At 45.4% G+C, this 20,878-nt stretch overlaps 1 protein-coding gene across 1 annotated transcript; it reads left to right on the top strand.

The window, feature by feature from the left end:
* Positions 1–2,583: 2,583 nt before the first annotated feature.
* Positions 2,584–19,740, top strand: WFDC1 (WAP four-disulfide core domain 1). The gene is made up of 7 exons (XM_014874470.2): positions 2,584–2,892; positions 9,429–9,624; positions 12,226–12,309; positions 14,517–14,657; positions 16,102–16,143; positions 16,925–16,999; positions 17,802–19,740. Exons 1-6 carry the CDS (start codon positions 2,749–2,751, stop codon positions 16,981–16,983), a joined length of 666 nt encoding a protein of 221 aa, XP_014729956.1. The 5' UTR covers positions 2,584–2,748; the 3' UTR covers positions 16,984–16,999; positions 17,802–19,740.
* The last annotated feature ends 1,138 nt before the right edge of the window (positions 19,741–20,878 follow it).

Below are 20,878 nucleotides of genomic sequence, written 5' to 3' on the forward strand. Positions count from 1 at the left end.
CACAGTGGTTTGGGTTTCAGCGAGAGCACAGGCCAGTGAAATATCAGCACAAAGATATAAATTAAATAGGAATACTCCAAGGAAAAATCTTGTTTATTCTGTGCAAGCAGCAGTGTCATTTGTCACCTCAGAGCACAGGAGCCAGGCACGGGTGGGAGCTCCTGGATGTGCCTGAGAGGTGCTGGATCAAGGTGCAGGTATTAATATTGAAACAAATATTGTGAAAGGAATTGGAGAATCCTGTGGTGTTGGACAAAGCTCTCTGAGCAGTAAAAAATCAAGTCAGAGGAGGAACAGGTGACAGTGTTGTGGCAGAGATTTATTCCTTTCTCGATGTATTGAAGCTGTCCCAGTGTGCCTTTCACGAATTGTAGCACAGCTGCTGATTGCAGATGGTGCCTGGATGAGATCTGGGTGGAGGTGACAGTGACCTGCAGGTGCTGAGCTCTGCCAGCACCCAAAGGTGACACTCCTGTCCTTAGGGAGTCACTTTTCCATGGGCTGGCCTGTGAGCTGTCCACAGTTACCACTGAATGAAGAGAGGAGCCTGAGGAAAATGAGCTGTTTGAAGGAAAACTGGGATAAATTCTGTTTTAAATGTGTGACTGCAGCTCTGGGGGAGAGGACAGCTGGTGAAATAGGGCAGAGCAGGTGACAGGGACCTGGAGCTGTGCAGGGACAGCCTTCTCAGCAGCCAGGTGCAGGGTGAAGCCTCTGTGGCACAAAATGCTCTCCAGCCCAAATACTCGCTCCCTGTCCCCTTCTGTGCCTGAAAGAACTGTACTATGGGGGCACCTCAAACCCTGCCAGCCCCCAAAACCCCGCTTGCACCTATGGGGATGGCTGTCATGTTACTGCAGGAGCAATCTGTGGATCAGGCAGGGATAAAATTCCACAAACACACCGTGCAGGGTCAATGCATCTCCACAGGGATCCCCTCTCAGGCTCCTGCCAGCAGAGCTCCTTTGGGAATCAATCCCAGACCATGCAGGGGCAAGGCACTCGTGCTGTCCCACTGGGATCCCCCATCCTGTGCCTCTGCAGCTGAGAGGGAGGTGACCATCTCCAGTTTAACTCCTCATTCCCTTTCCCCCCATAAGAGTAATCCCTGGTTTTACTTCCCAGTAAAATTCCCTGGCATGAATTGAGCAGGTTTTGTTACTAAGAACCTTTTTAGAGCAGTAGAGATATAGAGAGAACTGCCCAAAGCACAATTACTGCTAGAAAACCTTTAGGAACCTTAACTCTAAATAAATCAAATATACTCCCTTAAATACTGAGCTTTTTAAGTCACACCTTGCTCTTTTTTCAGGTTCCCATCATCATATTCTGGCAAGCTTCAAGACAAAATCCTTTGGCTTCCACCTGTGTGCAGCTATTGACACTTGGGCATGGATCAAAGTGAATTTCCACAGCTTCCAGGTATAAGGAATAATTGGAAGATTATTTTTTTTTGTGTATCCATAGGGTATAACACTCCTCTGCAGATCCACTTTAGAGTGGATATAAAACAAATCCAGTGCATCCAGCAAGGCTCCGCTCTGCTCAGCAGGGCTGCAGCCAGGGTAAAGTGAGGGCAAACAGGGCTTAGTGTCTGAATCTCGACAAGTTTTGTGGTTCCGTTTCTTCCTTCATTCAGGTGGAGGCTGGACAAGCTGCTGGAGGAGAAATTCGGGGGGAATTATAAAATAAACACCCCCATGTTTGGCTCAGCGAGCCCTGAGCAGCCCTCCTGACGTCTCTAAATTTATATACATGCAGATGTATATATTTATCATATTTATACACATCAGTGTAACAGCTGCCGCGTTCTTATAGTTCTCCTTCGGCACCTCTGTGTCCATCCCAGTAGGATGCTGGGCTGATTTCACCGGGCCATTCCCGTGCTGCAGGCGCTGGATGTCCATGGGGATATCCAAATCCCCACGTCCACTCCTTCCTTCCGTCCCTCCCATTGTCAGGCTCAGCCTGACTCATGTCCCCTTCCTTGCTTTCTCTGTGCTCATGTAATTTCCAAACCACCTTCCTTCCCCGTTCCACACCCCGATTTATTTTTTCCTAACGTCTTTCCCCTCCCTCAGTATGGTGTTCAGAAAACCAGCGTCCCCTTGGTTTAATGAAAGCTCCTGGATGTTTATCACGTTGTTAAATCACTTCCTTCAAGCGGGCTCGGATGAAGTTATCACTTTGTCAAAGCGTGATGCAAGCCCTCAGTGGGAAGCACACAAAGGCAGAGCCCAGGCTCTGGGGAAGTTTGGGTGAACTGTTTGCAAAAATCTGCCGAGCCCACCCCTCCGAGACCTTTATTTCCCCCTGCGGCAGCTGTCATCTGATCCCACGCTTTGGCTCTGAATGGGGCTCTCGGAGGATGCCAGATGTTGGGAACAAAGGTCTAAAAATAATCTTTCCAAGTAATCTTCCCGTCCATCACTCAAGGAGTAGCGTGAGCTTTGTGTGAACATGTGAGCCGAGAACCTGATCTAACTTAAAGAAGTTCAACAGCAGCTCCCGGCTTCTGCCTGTAGGCTCTTTTTTTATTTTTTTTCCCCTCTCTTTTTTTTTTTTTTTTTTTTTTTTCCCTTCCCCTTTTCCCTTCCCAGAAGCTGCGCAGGGAAAAGCGGCTCTCGGAGCGCTCAGCCCTCTCTCCCTCCCTCCTTCCCAAACCTCGGAACCTCCCGGATCCCCAGAGCCGGGCTCTTTATTCCACCTCTCCTTGGGGAAAAAAAAAAAAATATAAAAAAAAATAAAATGGGTTCCAGGCTGGTGCCAGGGATGGGTTTGTGTAGGAAGATCCTGGCTGCAGCCGTGTGTGTGCTGGTTCTGCTGCCGGAGCCGGGCTGTGCCAGGACCCTCTGGAAACGCGCTCTGCTGAAAATGACCGAGAAATACGATGTGAGTAAGGCTGGGGGGGATTTTTGGGGATGCTCGCCTCCCAAGGGGAGTTTTCCTTTCGCGTTTTGGGATAAGGAGGGCTCGGCTCGGTCCCTGGCTCTGTCTAACAGGGATTCGTGAAGTTTTTCCCAGGCTGCGAGGAACTTTTGCCACCTAGCTGCTGTGGGGGGAAGCTTGGGAAGAGCGCTCGGAGCTGGGAGAGGGGTTTGGGATGGCACCGGCACCGCTTTCCCTGGAAAATCCCCAGGGAAAAGTGACCGCGGAGAAAGGGGGGATGCAAACCCTGCGCGTTTGTTAGTGGGAGGAAAATAATGGGATTTATTGCTTGGAGCAGGGAGGGCTCCGTGCCCAGCTCCTCTGCTGCTTTTTTGGGGTAACTTTGGGTAAATGTGTGCTGGAGGGAGGGAAGGAGGGAGGGATGGTGGCATTGCCCACGGTTCTGTAAATCCCTGCAGTGCCCTGGCGTGCCCATCACCCTGAAGGGTGGCGATCCCAAAAATCCATCCCCTGCGAGCAGAGCTGCTGCCCACGCCCTGGCACAGCCCCGGTGGCCCCATCTGTGCCTGCCTGCTCTTGGCATCCTTCAGGGCACCGAGCACAGCCCCCAAATCCACCCGGGGCACGAGGGCTGGGACTGGGATGGGAAATGGGACTGGGACTGAAATTCGGACAGCAATAAGTTACTGGGAGTGGAGGGGATGGTGCTGGATCTTGTCCTGGTGTGGATGTGCAAAAAGACTAGAGATGGCCATGGAGGAAATGGAAATTGAAAAAAAAGGGAAAATAATGTGATAGCTTGAGTTTTAGGACCTACTGTTAAAAAAAAAAAAAAAATCAATTTTTTTATTAATTTCAAATTTTTACTTGGTCCATTCAAGTTCCCTTGAAAACCAGCACTGAGCCAAGGTTTCTGCCCCTTGAATTGCTTGGGGGCAAGCCCCAAACAGTTTATTTTCTTATGCTCAGGTCTGATTGCATCTTCCAACCACTGCATGGGTATAAACAGCACCTTAGTGCCACAGGCAGATTCCTCCATCTGCTTTTCTGCAGCTTTTAATTCAAAAAGGATGTTTTTATGCCCATGACTTTTAGAGTGATGTCTGTGCATGGCAACATTTGGTTTGTGCAACTGCTGACTCAGAGTTGTGACACACATCTCTTGCCCTCAATGAACAAATTGAAATTCTGTCTTCTTGAAATGTTGCAGAAAACGTTGTGCTGTTATTGAAAGGATTTTGTAAGAAATTTTCTTCATTATAACCTCTTTTGGAATAGGGTATTCTCTGGTTTGCACTTTTATTGGAAAATTTGTGATATAAAAAGGTGAATTTCCTGCAAAATCACTCACTGGAAAGTGCATTCATATGGATGTTCTTCTGCCATATTTCAATGTGAAGCTCAAATTTAATAGGAGCTGTGAGGTGAATGACCCAGAGGGATAGGACAGGAGCAGAAGAGGGATTTACATGTTGATTTTGAGATAAGGAGCCCTGCCGAGGCAGCTCTGGCTCCCCTGAGGATATATCCTCTTCTTTCAACCTGCACTTCTTCAAAGGGCTGTTTTTCCTGGCAGCCCTGAATCCAGGTGCTACTGATCTGGCAAGCTCAGCTAGAATTGCTCATATTGACAGAAACATTGGTCCAGGGAAAACAGAAAATGCATTTCTTTCTCCTCCTCAAAGCCTTGTCAGGGGGAAAGCGTCTGCTCTCCATCCTCTCCTGCACCAGGAGTCAGTTCTGGCAGCCCCTCTGGTTTCTCACAGGGATGTTTTCTTTCCTACCAAATGCTCTGTGTTCCCTGTGCTTGGAAAATCAGAGTCTGGGGGCAGAGCAGCTGATCTGTGAGTCACTTGGATAGGGGGATGACAGATGGAGGTGCTGATGGCAACCTGCAGCCATATGGGACACGGGCCACAGACATCCCTGTGGGACCCCAAAAGACACAGGGGAGAGAGATTGGTGTGGTCTGAGTCCAGAAAATCTGAGGCTGCAGCAGGAGGAAAAATGTAGAAAATGCTGGATGCAGAATGAGGGGCAGGTGTGAGGATGAGGAGCTGGCCAGGGGCTTTTCCTTCACCCTGAGGAAGGGCGTGGGTTGGAAAGGAGGGGTCAAGTGGGAATGGAGAAGGGAGAAAGAGGGATTGCAGTGAGGAAAAAAACCTGGCAGTCACAGCAGGATGCAGGAGCTGAGCTTTAAAAAAAAAAATCCAAATCTTTTACATTGGGACACTTGTCAAGGTTAGTGATTTGGTGTTGTGCAGCCCCCACACTCCAGGGACTGTCCCCAGAGGGCAGAGGGAGGGACCTACCTGGGAGTGGGAGTCAGTTCATTGTAAAACACCCATCAGTCTGTTGGGAAAAGCTGGGCCAGTCTGGATTTCATTCCACTGTCAGCTACAGCAAGTGTTTTGGAAAAATCCCAGCCTTCTTTTAAAGCTTTCCAGAAATGAAGAATTCCTCACAGCTGCTGTAATGCTCTTCCAACAATTTATTTTCCCTCCAGCAGCCAGCTGTCATAAGTCAGCCCTGGGGTGCCCTGTGTGCCCCAGGAGATTTCTGGCCCCCGTATCCTCAGAGTAACCTGTGAGCAGAGCAGCCTCAGCCTCCCCTTTGGAACCTGCACACACACAAACCTTTTTTTCTCTATTTCCTGCTTTCCAGCCTTTTAGCCATTACTGTGCATCTTCTTGGAGCCCACCCCAATCCTGCAGCATTCTTCCAACTGCAAACAGCAGAACCAAAATGACAAATCCTGAGCCAACAACAGGAGAATATTATTGCCATTGCTTTGGTCTTGTCCTGCAGATTGTTTAAGCTGCCTTCAGTCTGATGTTTGCCACTTTGATCATCACTGATGGGTGATTTTCCAGGTCTTTAATGGAAATATTGGAGGATTCAAAATTCTCCCTGACTGTGTATTTATTTTCAGGGGGAAGGTGTTTTATGGCCAGTGCTTGGGAATACCTGCCAGGGCCAGAGCTGGTGGTGGGAGGCTGAAATAAATCTCGTGTCACCTCGAGGGGCTCCGTGCAGAATATGAATTAGCAGAGAGCTCTGCTTTGACACAAGCTCGGGGAGCAGTTCCAGACACAAATAACAGAATAAATCTGTGATTTTTGGGAGGCAGACTGCATCCCTCAGTTGCTATTGAAATTATGGCTGAGACTGAGTGAATCCATCCAGGTTTTTCCTTATCTTTGTTGATTTCCAAGGTTCCTCAGCTGAACTCTGGACTTTTCCCCTTACTTTGTTTCTGGCTATCTCTAAGGCAGATATTGTCATTAAATTATTTAATAAGTCTCTCTGGGAAACAGAAATTTATCTCTTGCACTAAAAAATATTTTTAAAGATATTTTGACTGTCGTCACAATCTGCAAAAATAATAAATCAGAGCCAAACTGTGAATGCTGGGAGAGCTTTCAAAAAATCCTTGTAACCCAAACCTGGAGATATCCTTAACCAGGTTATCTGGGGGAGTGAGGGAATCCTGTTTTATGCACACATAAACAATGGGGTTTTATTAAACCAAATTTAAAACATATTCTTATTTTGAAAGAAATGAGCAATGGGTGACCAGAGAAAATGGGCAGGGAGGTCATGAGGTACAAAGTTATTTGGCCACAACTGTTGTATTGTTCCCCAACGGAAATTTCATTCATGGAGCCAGCTGTTCATTGCAATTTTGGCTTCTTGGTTTCTGAATCATCTGTGAAGCAACTGCAGTAATTGTTTGGTGGTTTTTTTCGTGTATCCATTATTTGCCAGTATTATTTTGGTCACATTTCCGTCTGCAGATGACCTTTCAAATGGAATAGTAAACTGTGACCTTCCAGGATGAACACTCCCTCCAGCAAGGAGACCTGTTCAGTGTTTGCAGCTGCACAGATTAATTGTTCAGTGCTCCCTTATATCCAAAAATTATATCTGGTCTGAACATTTTCTCTATTTAAAATCCAGCAACATTCCCCCTCAAAAAAAAAGTGTGTTTTCAAAATCTTAAATTTTAAAACATGTTTCAAATTTGGAGTTTTTGCAGCTGTTGAGGAATGGATTAATAATAAGAGCTTGTGCCTTCAGCATGGAAAACATCATCAAAATTGGGTTTTCCCAAACCTTTTTATTGGTTTAAACACCTATCAGTTCATGGGAAAACAATATCACGGAAGGTTTTTAAAGGAAAAAGCAGAAGAAAATTGTTTATTGGTATTGGGAACAGGGCAGGAGGCTGTCATTAGTGAAAATATCAGGAATTCTCTGTCTCTCTGACACTCCATCTCCGTGCAATGGCCTCTCCTGGGCCAGTTTTTGGGAGAATCCATGTGGGAACAGGTATTATCAAAGACACAGATGCTCCAAAAGAGCCATTGGGGGTTACAGCAATAAGGATGGAGCAGGATGCAGAGAGGGATGCTAATGTCACCTCAAATTTCTCCATAGTCTGGTGGAGAAATTTCCTAGAAACCCCTGGGGGACTGTTGCACCATGTTTATTCTTGGAATAACGACCCCAGTTTCTCATCACTGATTTTGTAACACACCAGTGATTGGGCCAAGTGTATATTTACACATATTTTTATCTATTTATGACTCTTACCAACCTGCTCATGAGGCCATGGTAGCCTTTACTTCATGCTCAGCATCATGGCTTGATGCTGAACCCTCTTAAAAGTGCAAATCCAGCATCCACCTGTTGATTTTATTAGAGTTTATAAATGGTTGTTAATAAATCTGAGACCTGAGTGCCCTGAGCACTTTGTGCTGCCCTGGGGAGCTGAGCTGCAGCCCAGGGGTGAGTAAGGAGTGGGCTGGGGTGATTCACCTCTCTGCTGGAGGGATTTGGCTTCTTGCTAAAACAACCCCAGTGTGAAAAATATCTGAGTGCTGCCTCAGAAATGTTCCAGTGCCTGTTCATCCACTTCTCACCTCCCTTGTCCTGTCAGGGTGCAATGAGCAGCTCGGCTTCTTTCTGCTGCAGTGAAACATTTGGGATGAAGCTGGCATCACTCTCACAGATCTCACCCAGAATATCCCATGATTTAGGAATGGTCTCTAATTTAACAAGCCAGAGCTCCCCCGTGGATAGACTTGAAAGGTTCCCCTATAAATTCTAGTCCAGAGCAGGTGATGGAGAGGAAGGAGCCCACTGAGGAGAGAGGTGCTACCAGGGACATTTGTTCCATGTCCCAAAACAACACAGTGCCCTCATTTCCACTGCTTCCCCATCAAAGTGTTTTGGTGTCCTCATCATGAGGATGCCTGGGGTCGTCTCTCTGTTTCCCAGACAAATAGAAAAGACTTCAAATAATTTTATTTTTTAACCTCCTAATTTTCTATGCAATAATCTCAATTAAAAGACAAGCTCCACACAATAATTTAATGATGGTTTGGTGTTCCCAAAGCACGTCCCTAAGGGAAGTGCTGGGGTGTTGCTGTAGAGGCAGGCATGACACACAAACAGACACACTTCAAAAGGCTAATATTCTGTTTATTACAACAGCACGCTGTCTTTTGTACACTCTACTCAGTTTACACTTTCTTCATTGGTCACACTTAGTCAACATAACGTTCATTGGTGTAAAGCCATCTACACCTCTGTCTTCCATAAAACTTTTCTAAAAATATTTTTCCCTGTGCAGGTTTCTTCTTGCTTATCTTCTCTTCTTGGTCTCCAGACCAACAGCCCTGGTCAGAGAATACTTCTCAAACAAACCTCATTCATTAACCCTCTCTAACCCACAGAACAGCTCGGGGAGCTGGACAGTCAATCCTCCTCTCTGGTGAATACCCAAAAACCACTTTGAGACCTGGCGTGATGTTCCATACTCACACCAAACTTGATTTTCTTTTCTTCCCTTTGCCAAGGATTATGAATACACCTTACACCAAACCTGATTTTCTTTTTTTTCTCTTTGCAAAGGATTACGAGTACACCTTACAGCAAAGCTGATTTCCTTTTCTTCTCTTTGCAAAGGATTACGAGTACACCTTGCACCAAACCTGACTTCCTTTTCTTTGCAAAGGATTATGAGTACACCTTGCAGCAAACCTGATTTCCTTTTCTTCTCTTTGCAAAGGATTGAGCACATCTTACACCAAACTTGACTTCTTTTTCTTCCCTATGCAAAGGTTTATGAGTACACCTTACACCAAACCTGATTTTCTTTTCTTCTCTTTGCAAAGGTTTATGAGTACACCTTACAGTGAGCCTGACTTCCTTTTCTTCTCTTTGCAAAGGATTACGAGTACACCTTGCACCAAACCTGACTTCCTTTTCTTTGCAAAGGTTTATGACTACACCTTACAGCGAGCCTGACTTCCTTTTCTTCTCTTTGCAAAGGATTGAGCACATCTTATACCAAACTTGACTTCTTTTTCTTCCCTATGCAAAGGTTTATGAGTACACCTTACAGCAAACATGACTTCTTCTCTTTGCAAAGGATTGAGTACACCTTACACCAAACCTGACTTCTTCTCTTTGCAAAGGATTATGAGTACACCTTACAGCAAACCTGACTTCCTTTTCTTCTCTTTGCAAAGGATTATGAGTACCCTCTTCATTCTCACAGCTCGCAGCAGCAGAAGAGTGACCGGTGCCCTCCTCCGCCGCAGAGCCTGCCGGAGCGCGCCTGCGAGGTGCCCAGCTGCCGCTCCGACTCCGAGTGCCAGCGCCACAAGCGCTGCTGCTACAACGGCTGCATCTATGCCTGCCTCGAGTCCGTGCAGCCCCCGCCAGGTAGGGCCACCTGCAGCCCCTGGGGACTGTCCCCAGAGGGGTGGGACACGCTCCAGCCCGCGCGCGCCAAGGAGAGATTGGCAGCTCGTCTCGTCGCGTAGGGTTTTGTAGATGGGTCGTGTTTTGGTGGTTCTGGGATATTTGTTGTGTTATATTTATGTATATATGTACATAAGCAATGGGACAGGGCTGCTGGAGTAGTTGACTGGAAGATTTATTCATAGAATCACACAATCACAAAATCACAGAGCCACAGAATCACAAAATCACTGAATCACAGAATCACACAATCACACAATCACAGAACCACACAATCACACAATCACAGAACCACAGAATCACAAAATCACAGAATCACACAATCACTGAATTGGAAGAGACCTCCAAGATCATCAAGTCCAACCCATGGCCTGGTACTTCAACTAAACCATGGCACCCAGTGCCACATCCAGTCTTTCTTTAAACACATGCAGGGATGGAGACTCCACCACCTCCCTGGACAGACCATTCCAGCACTTCATCACTCTTTCAGTGAAAAACTTCTTCTTAATTTCCAAAGTAATTTTCCCTTGACACAGCTTGAGACTGTGTCCTTTCATTCTGTCAGTGCTTCCTGGAGAAAGAGACCAACCCCACCTGACTACAGCCACCTTTCATGGAGTTGTAGAGAGTGATAAGGCCACCCCTGAGTCTCCTTTTCTCCAGGATAAACAACACCAGCTCCCTAGAGATTCCATCACAGTCAGTTTCATTTTACAGAGCCAAGGAGATGGAAACAGCTTCAGCTGCTAGCAACAGCAGACCAAGTTCTGTTTGTGACAAAGTCTTTTAAGAACTTTCTAGACAATAGCATCATATTAAAAGCTGACAAGAATTTGCTTAGGCCAATTAATGAAGCTACAGGTACATCTTGCTTTGAACAATGCTTGCTTGTAATAGCTTAAAACAATGGATAAAGCTTCATTATTAGGCTTACATATTTCTACTATCTTGCTTAACATATTTTCCTGAGGCCTATCTTTACACAGCTCACAGCCCTGTTGTTTCTTGTCCTTGCATCTTCAGCATTCTTGCATTTCTCCATCTTGAGATTTGCTTTCACACAGCTTTCTGAGAGTTTTACACCTTTTCTATTTCCCACAGTGTTTACTTCTAATTGCTCAGTGACTAGGTGTTATCCCATAAGGATTGGTCAGTTCAGCTGAGGTGCTTCCATGCTGGCAAGTGTCTGTTTTTAGATATTGTTTGTAGTCTTCTTTTTGATGATTTGGAATAGTTTATGTAAGTGCAAGGAACTGATGCCTTAAAGGCTGACCTGGAACAGAGACTAGGCAGAGCAAAAGGGATAAAATAGGTATTTATTGAAAGGATTCACCTTGGGCAGTGAAAGAGCCTGGCCAGGGCTACACCCAAATAAATCCAGGATGAATCCTGGTCATGAGTCTTTACACTTTTATAATTTTTGGTTCATCTACATATTGGGGTCAATTGTCCAATTTATGAAGTTGTTCAGTGTATTAAATGATCCAGGTTATAAAGTCTCAGCCCCCTGGTTTGCCCCCTTCATTATTTCTGCTTTTTGGGTAATGGGTGTCCTTGGTTCTCCAGCTGGGAAGGAATTGTTTTATCCAACTCCCCTGTGAAGAGAACTTACTAGCACCCAACATGAAGTTTCAGAGTTACACACAAAGCAGCAGAGAGTCTGAAAAATATAAAAGCTAAAACCCAAGGCATCAGAAACAGTCTTAGTCTCAGAATCCTTTCTCAGGGACACAAGCTGTTTTTTACCATTATAAGATTCCATTCTCAGGAGAGATTGACAGGTTTCTCACGGGTGCAGTTGAATCCAGTTAGAATTCAGTCTGTGAGGCTTTTAAACATCCTGTTTAGCCACCACAGGGACCCCTGGGCAAACTGGGAGGGAGAGGAGCTTGCAGGCATGGGGGTGGTGGTGGTGGTGATCTTCACATGCACTGGGTGTGGGGTGGAGTTCAGTTGCACACTTCAGGTTTTGGGGGGATTGATGAATGAAAAAGGTGTCCAAGGAAAACTGGTGCTGTAAAATTTCCACTTAGTCGAATTGCAGAAGTTACTCAAGGCCAGTTCTTTTCCTGGGATGGCATTTTCCATGTCCCATCCCTGGAAGTGTCCAAGGACAGGCTGGATGAGCCTCGGAGCCAGCTGGGATAGTGAAAGGTGTCCCTGTGGACATGGCAGGGGATTGGAGTGAGATGATCTCTGAGGTCCTTTCCCACCCAAACCATTCTGTGTTCCTGTGTTTCTATACTCAGGAAAAGAGGCAATCCCAGCCTGAATTAGTGCTGACAGAAGTGAGGCAGCCACCTCACCATTCCCTGCCATGGGAGTGGCAATGGGAAGCAGCAGCTGCCTCTAGGACACCAGGTTCTTGTGGCCCTGGGTAACATCCATGTCTCCTTCTCCACTGGGACAACAAGAGCACAAATAGAAAGTCAAAATCAGATCAACCCATCAGGCACCCCCCTCACTGGCCCTTAGAGGAAATCCATAACTTTTCCATAACCTTGTGCCCTGTGGCTGCTGCATCTTGACACTGTGGTCTCCTGTTTCTGTCTTCTGCAGTCTTGGACTGGCTGGTTCAGCCCAAACCCCGCTGGCTGGGAGGCAATGGGTGGCTTTTGGATGGCCCAGAGGAAGTCTTACAAGGTACAGGACATTTCTCTCTCTTCTCTGCAATATCCATAATCACACAAAGGCCTTGGAGAATAAATCCCTCATACACAGAACTTGTCTGGGCTGCTGGGGCTGCTGGTATTTGTCTGGAGTTTCCACAGGAATAACTCTGTGTGGTGCTAGGGGCTGCTTTCTGGTGCAGTAAATAAATTACTTTTTATGGATATAGATTATCCAGCAGAGCACTAGGAATGCTGCGGGGGACTGGGCTTGCACCCACTCTTCAAATAATTAGAGATATTTCTTCCTTTTAGAAAAAGGCTTTGTCATCATAACACATAATTTTGTGCCAGCTTCCTGATAGACCGTGGGTGGACTTGGAATGGGAGATCCTTTAATCCAGAGTGGCCTCATCACCCAGGTGCCTTGGGCTGGGGCTGTGGCTCTTGGATCTGAAGGTGCTTTGGACAGGAGCCCTGGCAAACTGCTGCAGAGCTGTGCCAAGCTGACGTGAAGCTGGGGTATCTAAGTTTGGAGACTGATAATGAGATTGAGCTTCTCAGGTTCATTCCACAGGGAAAGGGGTTTTAATTCATTTTTTTCAATACCTAAAATTGAAATAAGGAGGGAGTGAGGAGGTGGGAAGAGAAGTGGCATTCCCAGATGTATGGACACCTGAAGTTTTTGGGCTTTTCATGGAAATGTTAACCCAGCTTTTGAGCAGCTTTAGTCAGATCCAGGTAGTGCCAATAAATTCCCCTCTTTGGTCTTACACAGATGGTTTTAGACTCACTGGGCCTCAACTCTCATCTATTATGGAAACTCCAAGTTCTACAAGAGAAAATTCTGCCTCCAGCTCATTGAAGCTGCACAGCTAGAAATGAGATAAAATAGGTTCCTCCTCATCCATCCTTGTCATGCTTATATTATTTGTTCTTATCTGAACACCTTCATCTCAGCTTGAGGGAGTAATTAGGGAAGCAAGAACTATCAGCCATGGCATGAGAATTACAGCAGAGGTGCTTGAAATTAAAAATGAGAGGGTGGAGTGGCCCTGCAGAGTCTGTACATGTAATGGCCACAGACACTGCCCGAGTCCTGCTTTACCTTCCTGAGCTGCACTTGCTGCCTATCCCAGGTGAGATGATGAAACCTCTGTTTGGGACAGGGGTGGCAGTGCCTGACCCCGCAGTGAGCCACACCTGAGATTGGGATCCAGCAGCAGGAGCGTGGGTGTGGAACAGGGAGCAGAGCAGCACAGAGCCAGCTTCCTGCTCACCTTCCCCAGCTCCTCACCCAGCCCTGAGCTGGGACAGGGACACACTTACCCTGCTTGGAGAGAGCAGCCCCATGGAGGGTCATCCTGCATGGCAGGAAGTGGTGATGCGTTTTTAGGCTACTTAAAAGCAGAGACCAGACAAAATTAAGGCAATAAAAAGCAGTAATATTTATTGAATGGGTTTCAGGTACATTTAGAGCAGATGAAGCCCCCGCGGGGCTACACCCAAAAATGGATGACAGGTCACAGGTTTTCACACTTTCATAAGTTTGGTCCATTTGCATATTGGGGGTTAATCTTCTAATTACAGCTTCAGGTAATGAAGTCATTTACACCAAGTTTGTTCGCCCCCAACTCACTTTTGTTTACATTTTTTGGGGCCTGAGACAGTGAGGTATCCTTGATTCCAAAGCCTGGAGAGGAATTGTTGTGTCTGACCAGAATGAGAGAACAGCAGCTAAGACTGGATATGGAGTTTGGAGTTATACAGATGATGTCTAAAGAGGCTGACCTGGAACAGAGGCTGGACAATGTACAAGGAATAAAGTGGGGATTTATTGAAAAGCCTTCAAAGGATTCACCTTGGGCAGTGCAAGAGCCCAGCATGGCTACACCTAGGATGGACTCAGGTCATGAGTTCTCACACTTTTATAAGTTTTGGTCCATTTTCCATACTGGGGTTAATTGTCCAAGTCCAGCTCCAGGTTCTGCAGTCCCATCCTCCCAGATTCTCTCCTCCATTCGCTGCTGTTTGTACTTTTTGGGGCTGAAGCTGCAGGATATCCTTGGTTGTGGGGCTGGAAAAGGATTGTTTTGTGTGAGCTGGGAGGAGAACTTGTAACACTTGATATGAAATTCAGAGTCACACACCAATGCAGTGCAGAATCTGGAAAATATGAAAGCTAAAACTGAAAGCCTAGTTGTCAGAGCTGAGGTTGGTGACCTGCAGCTTGTCTTGCAGCCGAGGCTTGCAGCACCACGGAGGATGGGGACGAGCCCCTGCACTGCCCCACGGGCTACGAGTGCCACATCATCAGCCCTGGCAACACGGCCGAGGGCATCCCCAACAGGGGTCAGTGCATCAAGCAGAGAGGAAACCCAGGTGAGTGCCTGCACCTCCCTGCCCCTTCTGTGTGTGCTGAGGCCACAGGGCAGAACCAGGGGAACAGGGGAACAGGGACCAGTGACACCTGGAGAGGCTGACCTGGAACAGAGGGTGGGCAGGGTTAAAGGAATAACGTGGGGATTTATTAAAAGGCTTTCAAAGGATTCACCTTGGGCAGTGCAAGAACACAACATAGTTACACCCAAAATGGACCCAAGAGGGACCCCGAGTCATGAGTTTTCACACTTTTATAAGTTTTGGTCTATTTTCCATATTGGGTTAATTGTCCAATTCCAGCTCCAGGTTCTGCAGTCCCATGCTCCCAGATTCTCTCCTCAATTCGCTGCTGTTTGCACTTTCTGGACTTGAAAATGCAGTGGTGTCCGTGGTTCTTAAGCTAGAAAAGCATTTTTTTTTTGTCTAACTAAACTCAGAAGAGAACTTGCTAACACTTCATTTTAAGTTCAGAGTCACACACTAAGGCAGTACAGAACCTAAAAAATATGAAAGCTAAAACTTAAGGCATGACCAGGACACTCCGTGCCAGTGTCCTCTGGTGTTTTGTCTACACGTGCTGTTACTACACAGCACAAAAATTAGAAATATTTATGTTACTGCACACTTCAATGAGAAATCTGAGTTTTAACTTCCAGTTTTGTCTTCTGACTTTGCTTTCTGCATCCAAAACTTTGTTGCCTTTATTCTGCTGACGCATTTGCCCAAAAAAGAATTTCATACATGCCAAAATATTTTCCAGGAAAGCTCATAACATATTTAGATATTCATTGAATGGTAGGGTATGTACATTGGCACTGGGCAACAAATCACCTCAGTGGAGAGATGTGAGACATCAGTTTTGCCATTTAGTCACTGTAAAAACCAGGGGAAGTATCAAACCAGGTCTCTGAGCTGCTTCCAAAACAGATGAAGAGTTTTTCCAGGGCTTTTGGATCATCTTTTTTATAACCTTTTCTTTAATAACATCCATAGTAACCAGTGTAATGTAGAACTTTGGGGATCTTAGACATGAAATATTTCTAAGAGCTTCAATAATTATATAAATGGCAAACAGAACAACCTAGCTGGAACCTGAATTATATGAAATACTAATAGATGGTTTGAAATATTACCCAAATTTTATTTCATTTGGGAAAGCCTCTGATTCCTTGACCTGTAGCTACTGAAAAGGTTATAAAATGCTTGTGGCAATTCCCACTCTTATGGCTAGTGAGTTGTGTCCACAGAGCTCAGTAATCTCAGCACTTTATAAGAGGTTTATAGCAACCCTAATCACTTAGGCTACAGAGGACTTCATTTTCCTCATTGTGAGGTTATTATTTCCATATCTCTAATTTCTCTGTGCTGTGCACAGAAGGTCAGAGTTTAACACAAGAAATGAAGGCTGACTGGGTATGTTCTCACTATGTACCTTCCTTTCCAGATGGACACAACCTGAGGCATAAGTATTACAAGGAATATTTTGGTAAGCTGCTGGCATGAAGTGTTTGTTGTTATTATTGAGCTTTATAATTCTTGCAATGCTTACAAGGAATTTGCTCCTTATGAAATGAAGGTTTGTACATAGAAAAAAGAGATTTTTTTATTCTCAACTCTTTATGCCTTGAAGATCTTAAAATAAGATCTACAATGTCCTGACTGTGGACTCTTGAGAACCAGAATTTTCAGCTGTGACAGAATGAGTTAAATGGTGCAGTCTTCTGCCAGAGGAACCACACAGTCCAATAATCTTTTTTATTTTATTTTAAGCATAGTTTTTGAGCTTTGCTCTTGGCCCAGGACTCCTTGCAGCTGAACACGGAGCTCTGTCAAAAGCAGGTTTAGGGCTGTGGTGAGAGATAAGGGATGGCTGGAGCCCAGTGAATCAGTCCCTCAGTGTTCCCTGAGAGGTGCCAGGTCCCTCTCACAAATCTGGGGCTCAAAGAAAGCAGGAGCATCTCCCACATCTTTCCTCACAGCTTCAAAGCTCCTGCTTTCTCCCTCTTGGGTGTGGATCAGATTGGAAGTGACATTCAGGTTTAACGAGACAGCATCTTTGATATAAGATTTACAAACAGCCAAATTTGGCCACTTGGGCTGACAAAACCAAGAGAGGATTTCCTTTCCTCTCCTCCAGTGTGGGCTACCCCAGCTCTCCAAGAGAACTGCTAGATAATGAGACCAATAAAACTGCACTGCTGAGAGCACCTGAAAGCATGTGCCACAGCCTAGCCTAAAACCTGACTTTGCTGATACTTGTTTTACAGGGAGCAATTCCAACAACTTGGTGGGCTATGTGAAAAACCAGCAGAAACATTTAGGCTAATTGAAGGTGTGCCTGGGTAAGTGCCCTGTGAATAAAGGGAGAGCTGGGTGGAAATAGCTGGTGCTTAGAATGCAATTGTTCAGAGAAACCATTGTCCGAGAGTGAAATTTCCTCTAAGCAAAATGCTGGAGTAAGGACAGCACCTTAAAACCCTGTACAGGTGCATGGAACACTCTCATTCCACCAGACACACCTGATTCCTTTGCAGAACCTTTGATCGTGGGTATTTAGAGGATGGAGTGATTTTTAGGATGGAAAATAATTGGTGATCCTTAAGACTTTGAACTTTGTATTTAGGGGCTTCTTCTAACACAGGTGTAACTGGTCCTGCCAGACAAACTGAAAAGCTGTTTATTCTGGACTGGCTGAAAAAAGGGTCAGTCTTGCAAATACCTCAGCGCATGGGGGTTTTGTGGGATAATTTTATGTGTGTGAACACGTGTGCTGAGCAGTGGGACCCACTCATGTGAGCATTTATCTGGCCAGAGCCAAGCCAACAGCAAAAGCTCCATCCGTTTTGCCAGCTTTAGTCAAGAATTAAAATATTTATTGCACCAAAAATTCTGTCCCAAGATGGTTTTCTGAACACTTTAGAAAAAAAAAAAAAAAAGCTTAAAGCTTCACTTTAAGATTAACTTGGGCTTAGCTGGGAATTATGAAAACAAAGCAGTTCAGTGTGTCTCTGTACCTACGTCAGGCTGGCTGTTAAGATTACTCAGCTACTTAAGGACAAGTTCTGTGCAAACATCCAGGAAGGATAAATATTTTAATTCCTCTTGGGTTTTTTTTTTTCCTTCTGTTGTTTGGTTTTCACCCAGCTGGACCACTCTGCCAAGGAATGCTTTACCCAGCAGCTTTCTGGTCCCAGATCTCCACAAGCACATCTCCAGCATCCCCCTGATCCCTGCCCATCACTGGCAAAAAAAAATTCCATTACCCAAGGAGCAGGATGAGTCCAGATTTTAACCCCACCAGGAAGGGGAGGAAGGTCATCCCCTGAAGGAAATCACTGCTTATCAGCTGCCCTCCTACAAATGAAATGCAAACAGCTCCAAGGGATCCCTGCAAGCCACAGTGCCATGACCAGGCTGCTGACACAGAGCCTGCCCTGTACGTGCTCGTTGTGTGACCAATTCAGATTTCAGGCCTGGGAACACAACCCAGTGACGTCAGAATTCTACCTAAATATCATATCTAAGTTGCTTTAAAATAGGTGAGACTAAAGAGGTTCTCTGGATCAAATCCAGTGCCCGCCTGTCTTGAACAACTCCTTTAAAGAAGCCTTTTCATCAGCTTAAAATTCAAATAAACCTGCAAGTTTCTTCTTTTCCTATTTATATCCAGATAAAAACCAGGCTTGACACCCACTCTAAATGGCTAAACTCGAAGTCTTAAGAATTTGAGGAGGTTTAATCTAGGAGCAAAAACCAGCTTTATAAATGTTTTTAGGTTACTTTCCTCTTCTCAGTCTGGTGAGCTGCAGATTGAGGGTTAATAATGGAATAGATTCCTCCCTACAAGATCCAGCAGACACACAAATGCATGCCAGGCTTTGTAATGTGCTGTTTTTAGCCAGCACAGTTAATACTCACAAAATCTGTGGTTTTGTACCTGCAAAATCTCAGCCAGAGGCCTGAAGTCTGGATAATCTGTGAAATGTGTTGGAAAAGCAAACCCAGGATAAATTGGTGTGATGAGAAGGATTGTCTGGCAGATGGGCCATGCTCCTCAGGAGTCCTGTACCTTTGTGTTGCCTTCCTTTAACCCTTAAGGTCTGGATATTTCTATTTGGGCCTCACAGCTTCTTTTAGCTGTTTAACATTATCCAATGGAAAATACATTTTCTATTATTCCTTTCCCGTGGCAGTCCTGAAGGAACGGTTGCATTTATTGTGACAAATCAGCCAGAATTGTTTGGCACAAAAGCCACATTTGCTCTATGGTTCAGTCCACGTTCCCATCTGCATGCATGAAATTAGCATTTTAATTTGCACAGTAGTAGCACTGCCTAGAAATACCCAATTCACAAATGCAAGTGCCTGCTTCCACTCACAAAATACAGGATTTGCTTTTCCACTCACTAAATGGTTTCAGCCAGATCCAAGACACCTATAAAACTCTTGATACTTTGCACATGACATTTGCAGCTGGAGAGATGGAAGGTGCCAAACTGCTCTTCTGGTTCCCATTTAAACACAGTCCTGGGTGCTTTACAGAGCAAAGGAATAGCTGAAGGGCTCCACATTTTCCTAAATATCTTCACTTGTTGAACTCTTTTTTTTTTTTTCCAAGTGCAAGATATTAAATGCAGCACCATGTTTGGACAGCTATTTCTAGAATTTTATCCTATACAGCTTCCTGCAATGAGATCTTAATTCCTGCTTGGACACAGGAGCCACAGAAACAGAGAATTGTGGAATGGTTTGGGTTGGGAGGGAGTTTAAAGCTCATCACCTTCCATTAGACCAGGTTTTCCACGCTCCAATCCATATTTTATAGTCCCAATCTGTGTTTAAACCAGAAGCTTGCCACTTATCCTACTGCAGCCTCACTCCTTGGTGCTGCTCAGTGAAATGGATTGATTTTGTTCAGCATTACTTTCTGCAGAAAAATATCGAATTCTGATTAAATGAGCAAAGCCCTCCAGTGATCACTGCTAAGCCCTGAAGAGTAAATGCCAAAATGTTATATTTTAATCTAAAAACTTCCTAAAACCTTGTGAGGAGCCAGTTGAAAAACTGGTGTTGAGCATTCACACATTTGAAAGATTAAAACTTCAAATCTCAACCTAATCTCTCAAAGCAGCCCAAAAATATGCTTAATTTGAGTGGACACATTCACTTCAGTGTTTATTTTCTTTGTAGCTGCAGAAACACATACCTGACCACCTGGGTGGGACAGTACATGTATTTTCTGCTTGCAAAAGTAATTTTTAAAAGAAGAAAATTGTCAAATTAATAATTTGATGATGAATTTCTGTTTACTGGGTGTTTCACAGCCATCACCCTTCTTCGTGGTGCTATAATGCTCAGGGGGTTTTTTCCAAGTGAATTCAAGCTATTAATTGTCAAACTCAGAAACAAAAGCCACAGAAGGGACTTGTCAAAGTGCTGTGTTTCCAACAGTGAAACGCTGAGCACTGAAATGTGAATCTCAGACACTGAAATGAAGAACAGAGCAGGTGAGCTGTCCTCAGCTGCTCTTCTCTCCAAAGACAGATGCTTTACCAGCAGCCTGGTGCAGCACAGTAGGAAATGCCTGGTGTCGGTTGTTTTTAACATTTCCATGAACACTTTGCAGCATGTTTGGTGCTATGATAACCTTCCTGCGTGTCACTGAGTGCTGACAATGCCTCCCACATCCCCCAGGGTCCGTGCAGCCCCAGGCAGCCCCTCCCCGGTGCTCACACACGTTCAGGTTCTGCTTTGGTGCTCAATAAAAAGTGACCAGTCTGTTTTTCAACTCTGCCGAGTTTCTGTTGTGTCTTCTTGATGAACTTTCACCTTTGGATTACGGGAAAAAAAAGGACAAATTTCTAAATTTTTGTTGTTGCGAGAACATAACACAAGCGTAGGGAGACTAAAGTCATTTTGTCCACTGGAAGGGAGACCCCAAAACACATCCAGCACCCCTGTCCCCTTCCAGAGGGGCCACTGCTGTGGGTCAGACCCTCAGTTCTCAGCCTCTGCATTTGCAGTGCCCGCAGAGGAGCTGGGGGACAGCCCTGGGAGGCTGGGGTGGTGTCCCAGGAGAAGGGACCCTTTGTCTGCCCAGCATGGGTCAGTGCTGGAGCTGCAGCTCAGCCGCTCTGGGCTGCACCAGCACTGCTCAGGCAGCTTTGCAGGCGGCTCAGAGGGTGCAGAAACCAGCCAAGGTGAGGTCAGAGCTGGGCTGT

This window comes from Sturnus vulgaris, chromosome 12 (genome assembly GCF_052056855.1).
Source record: "Sturnus vulgaris isolate bStuVul1 chromosome 12, bStuVul1.hap1, whole genome shotgun sequence".
NCBI classification, from domain to species: domain Eukaryota; kingdom Metazoa; phylum Chordata; class Aves; order Passeriformes; family Sturnidae; genus Sturnus; species Sturnus vulgaris.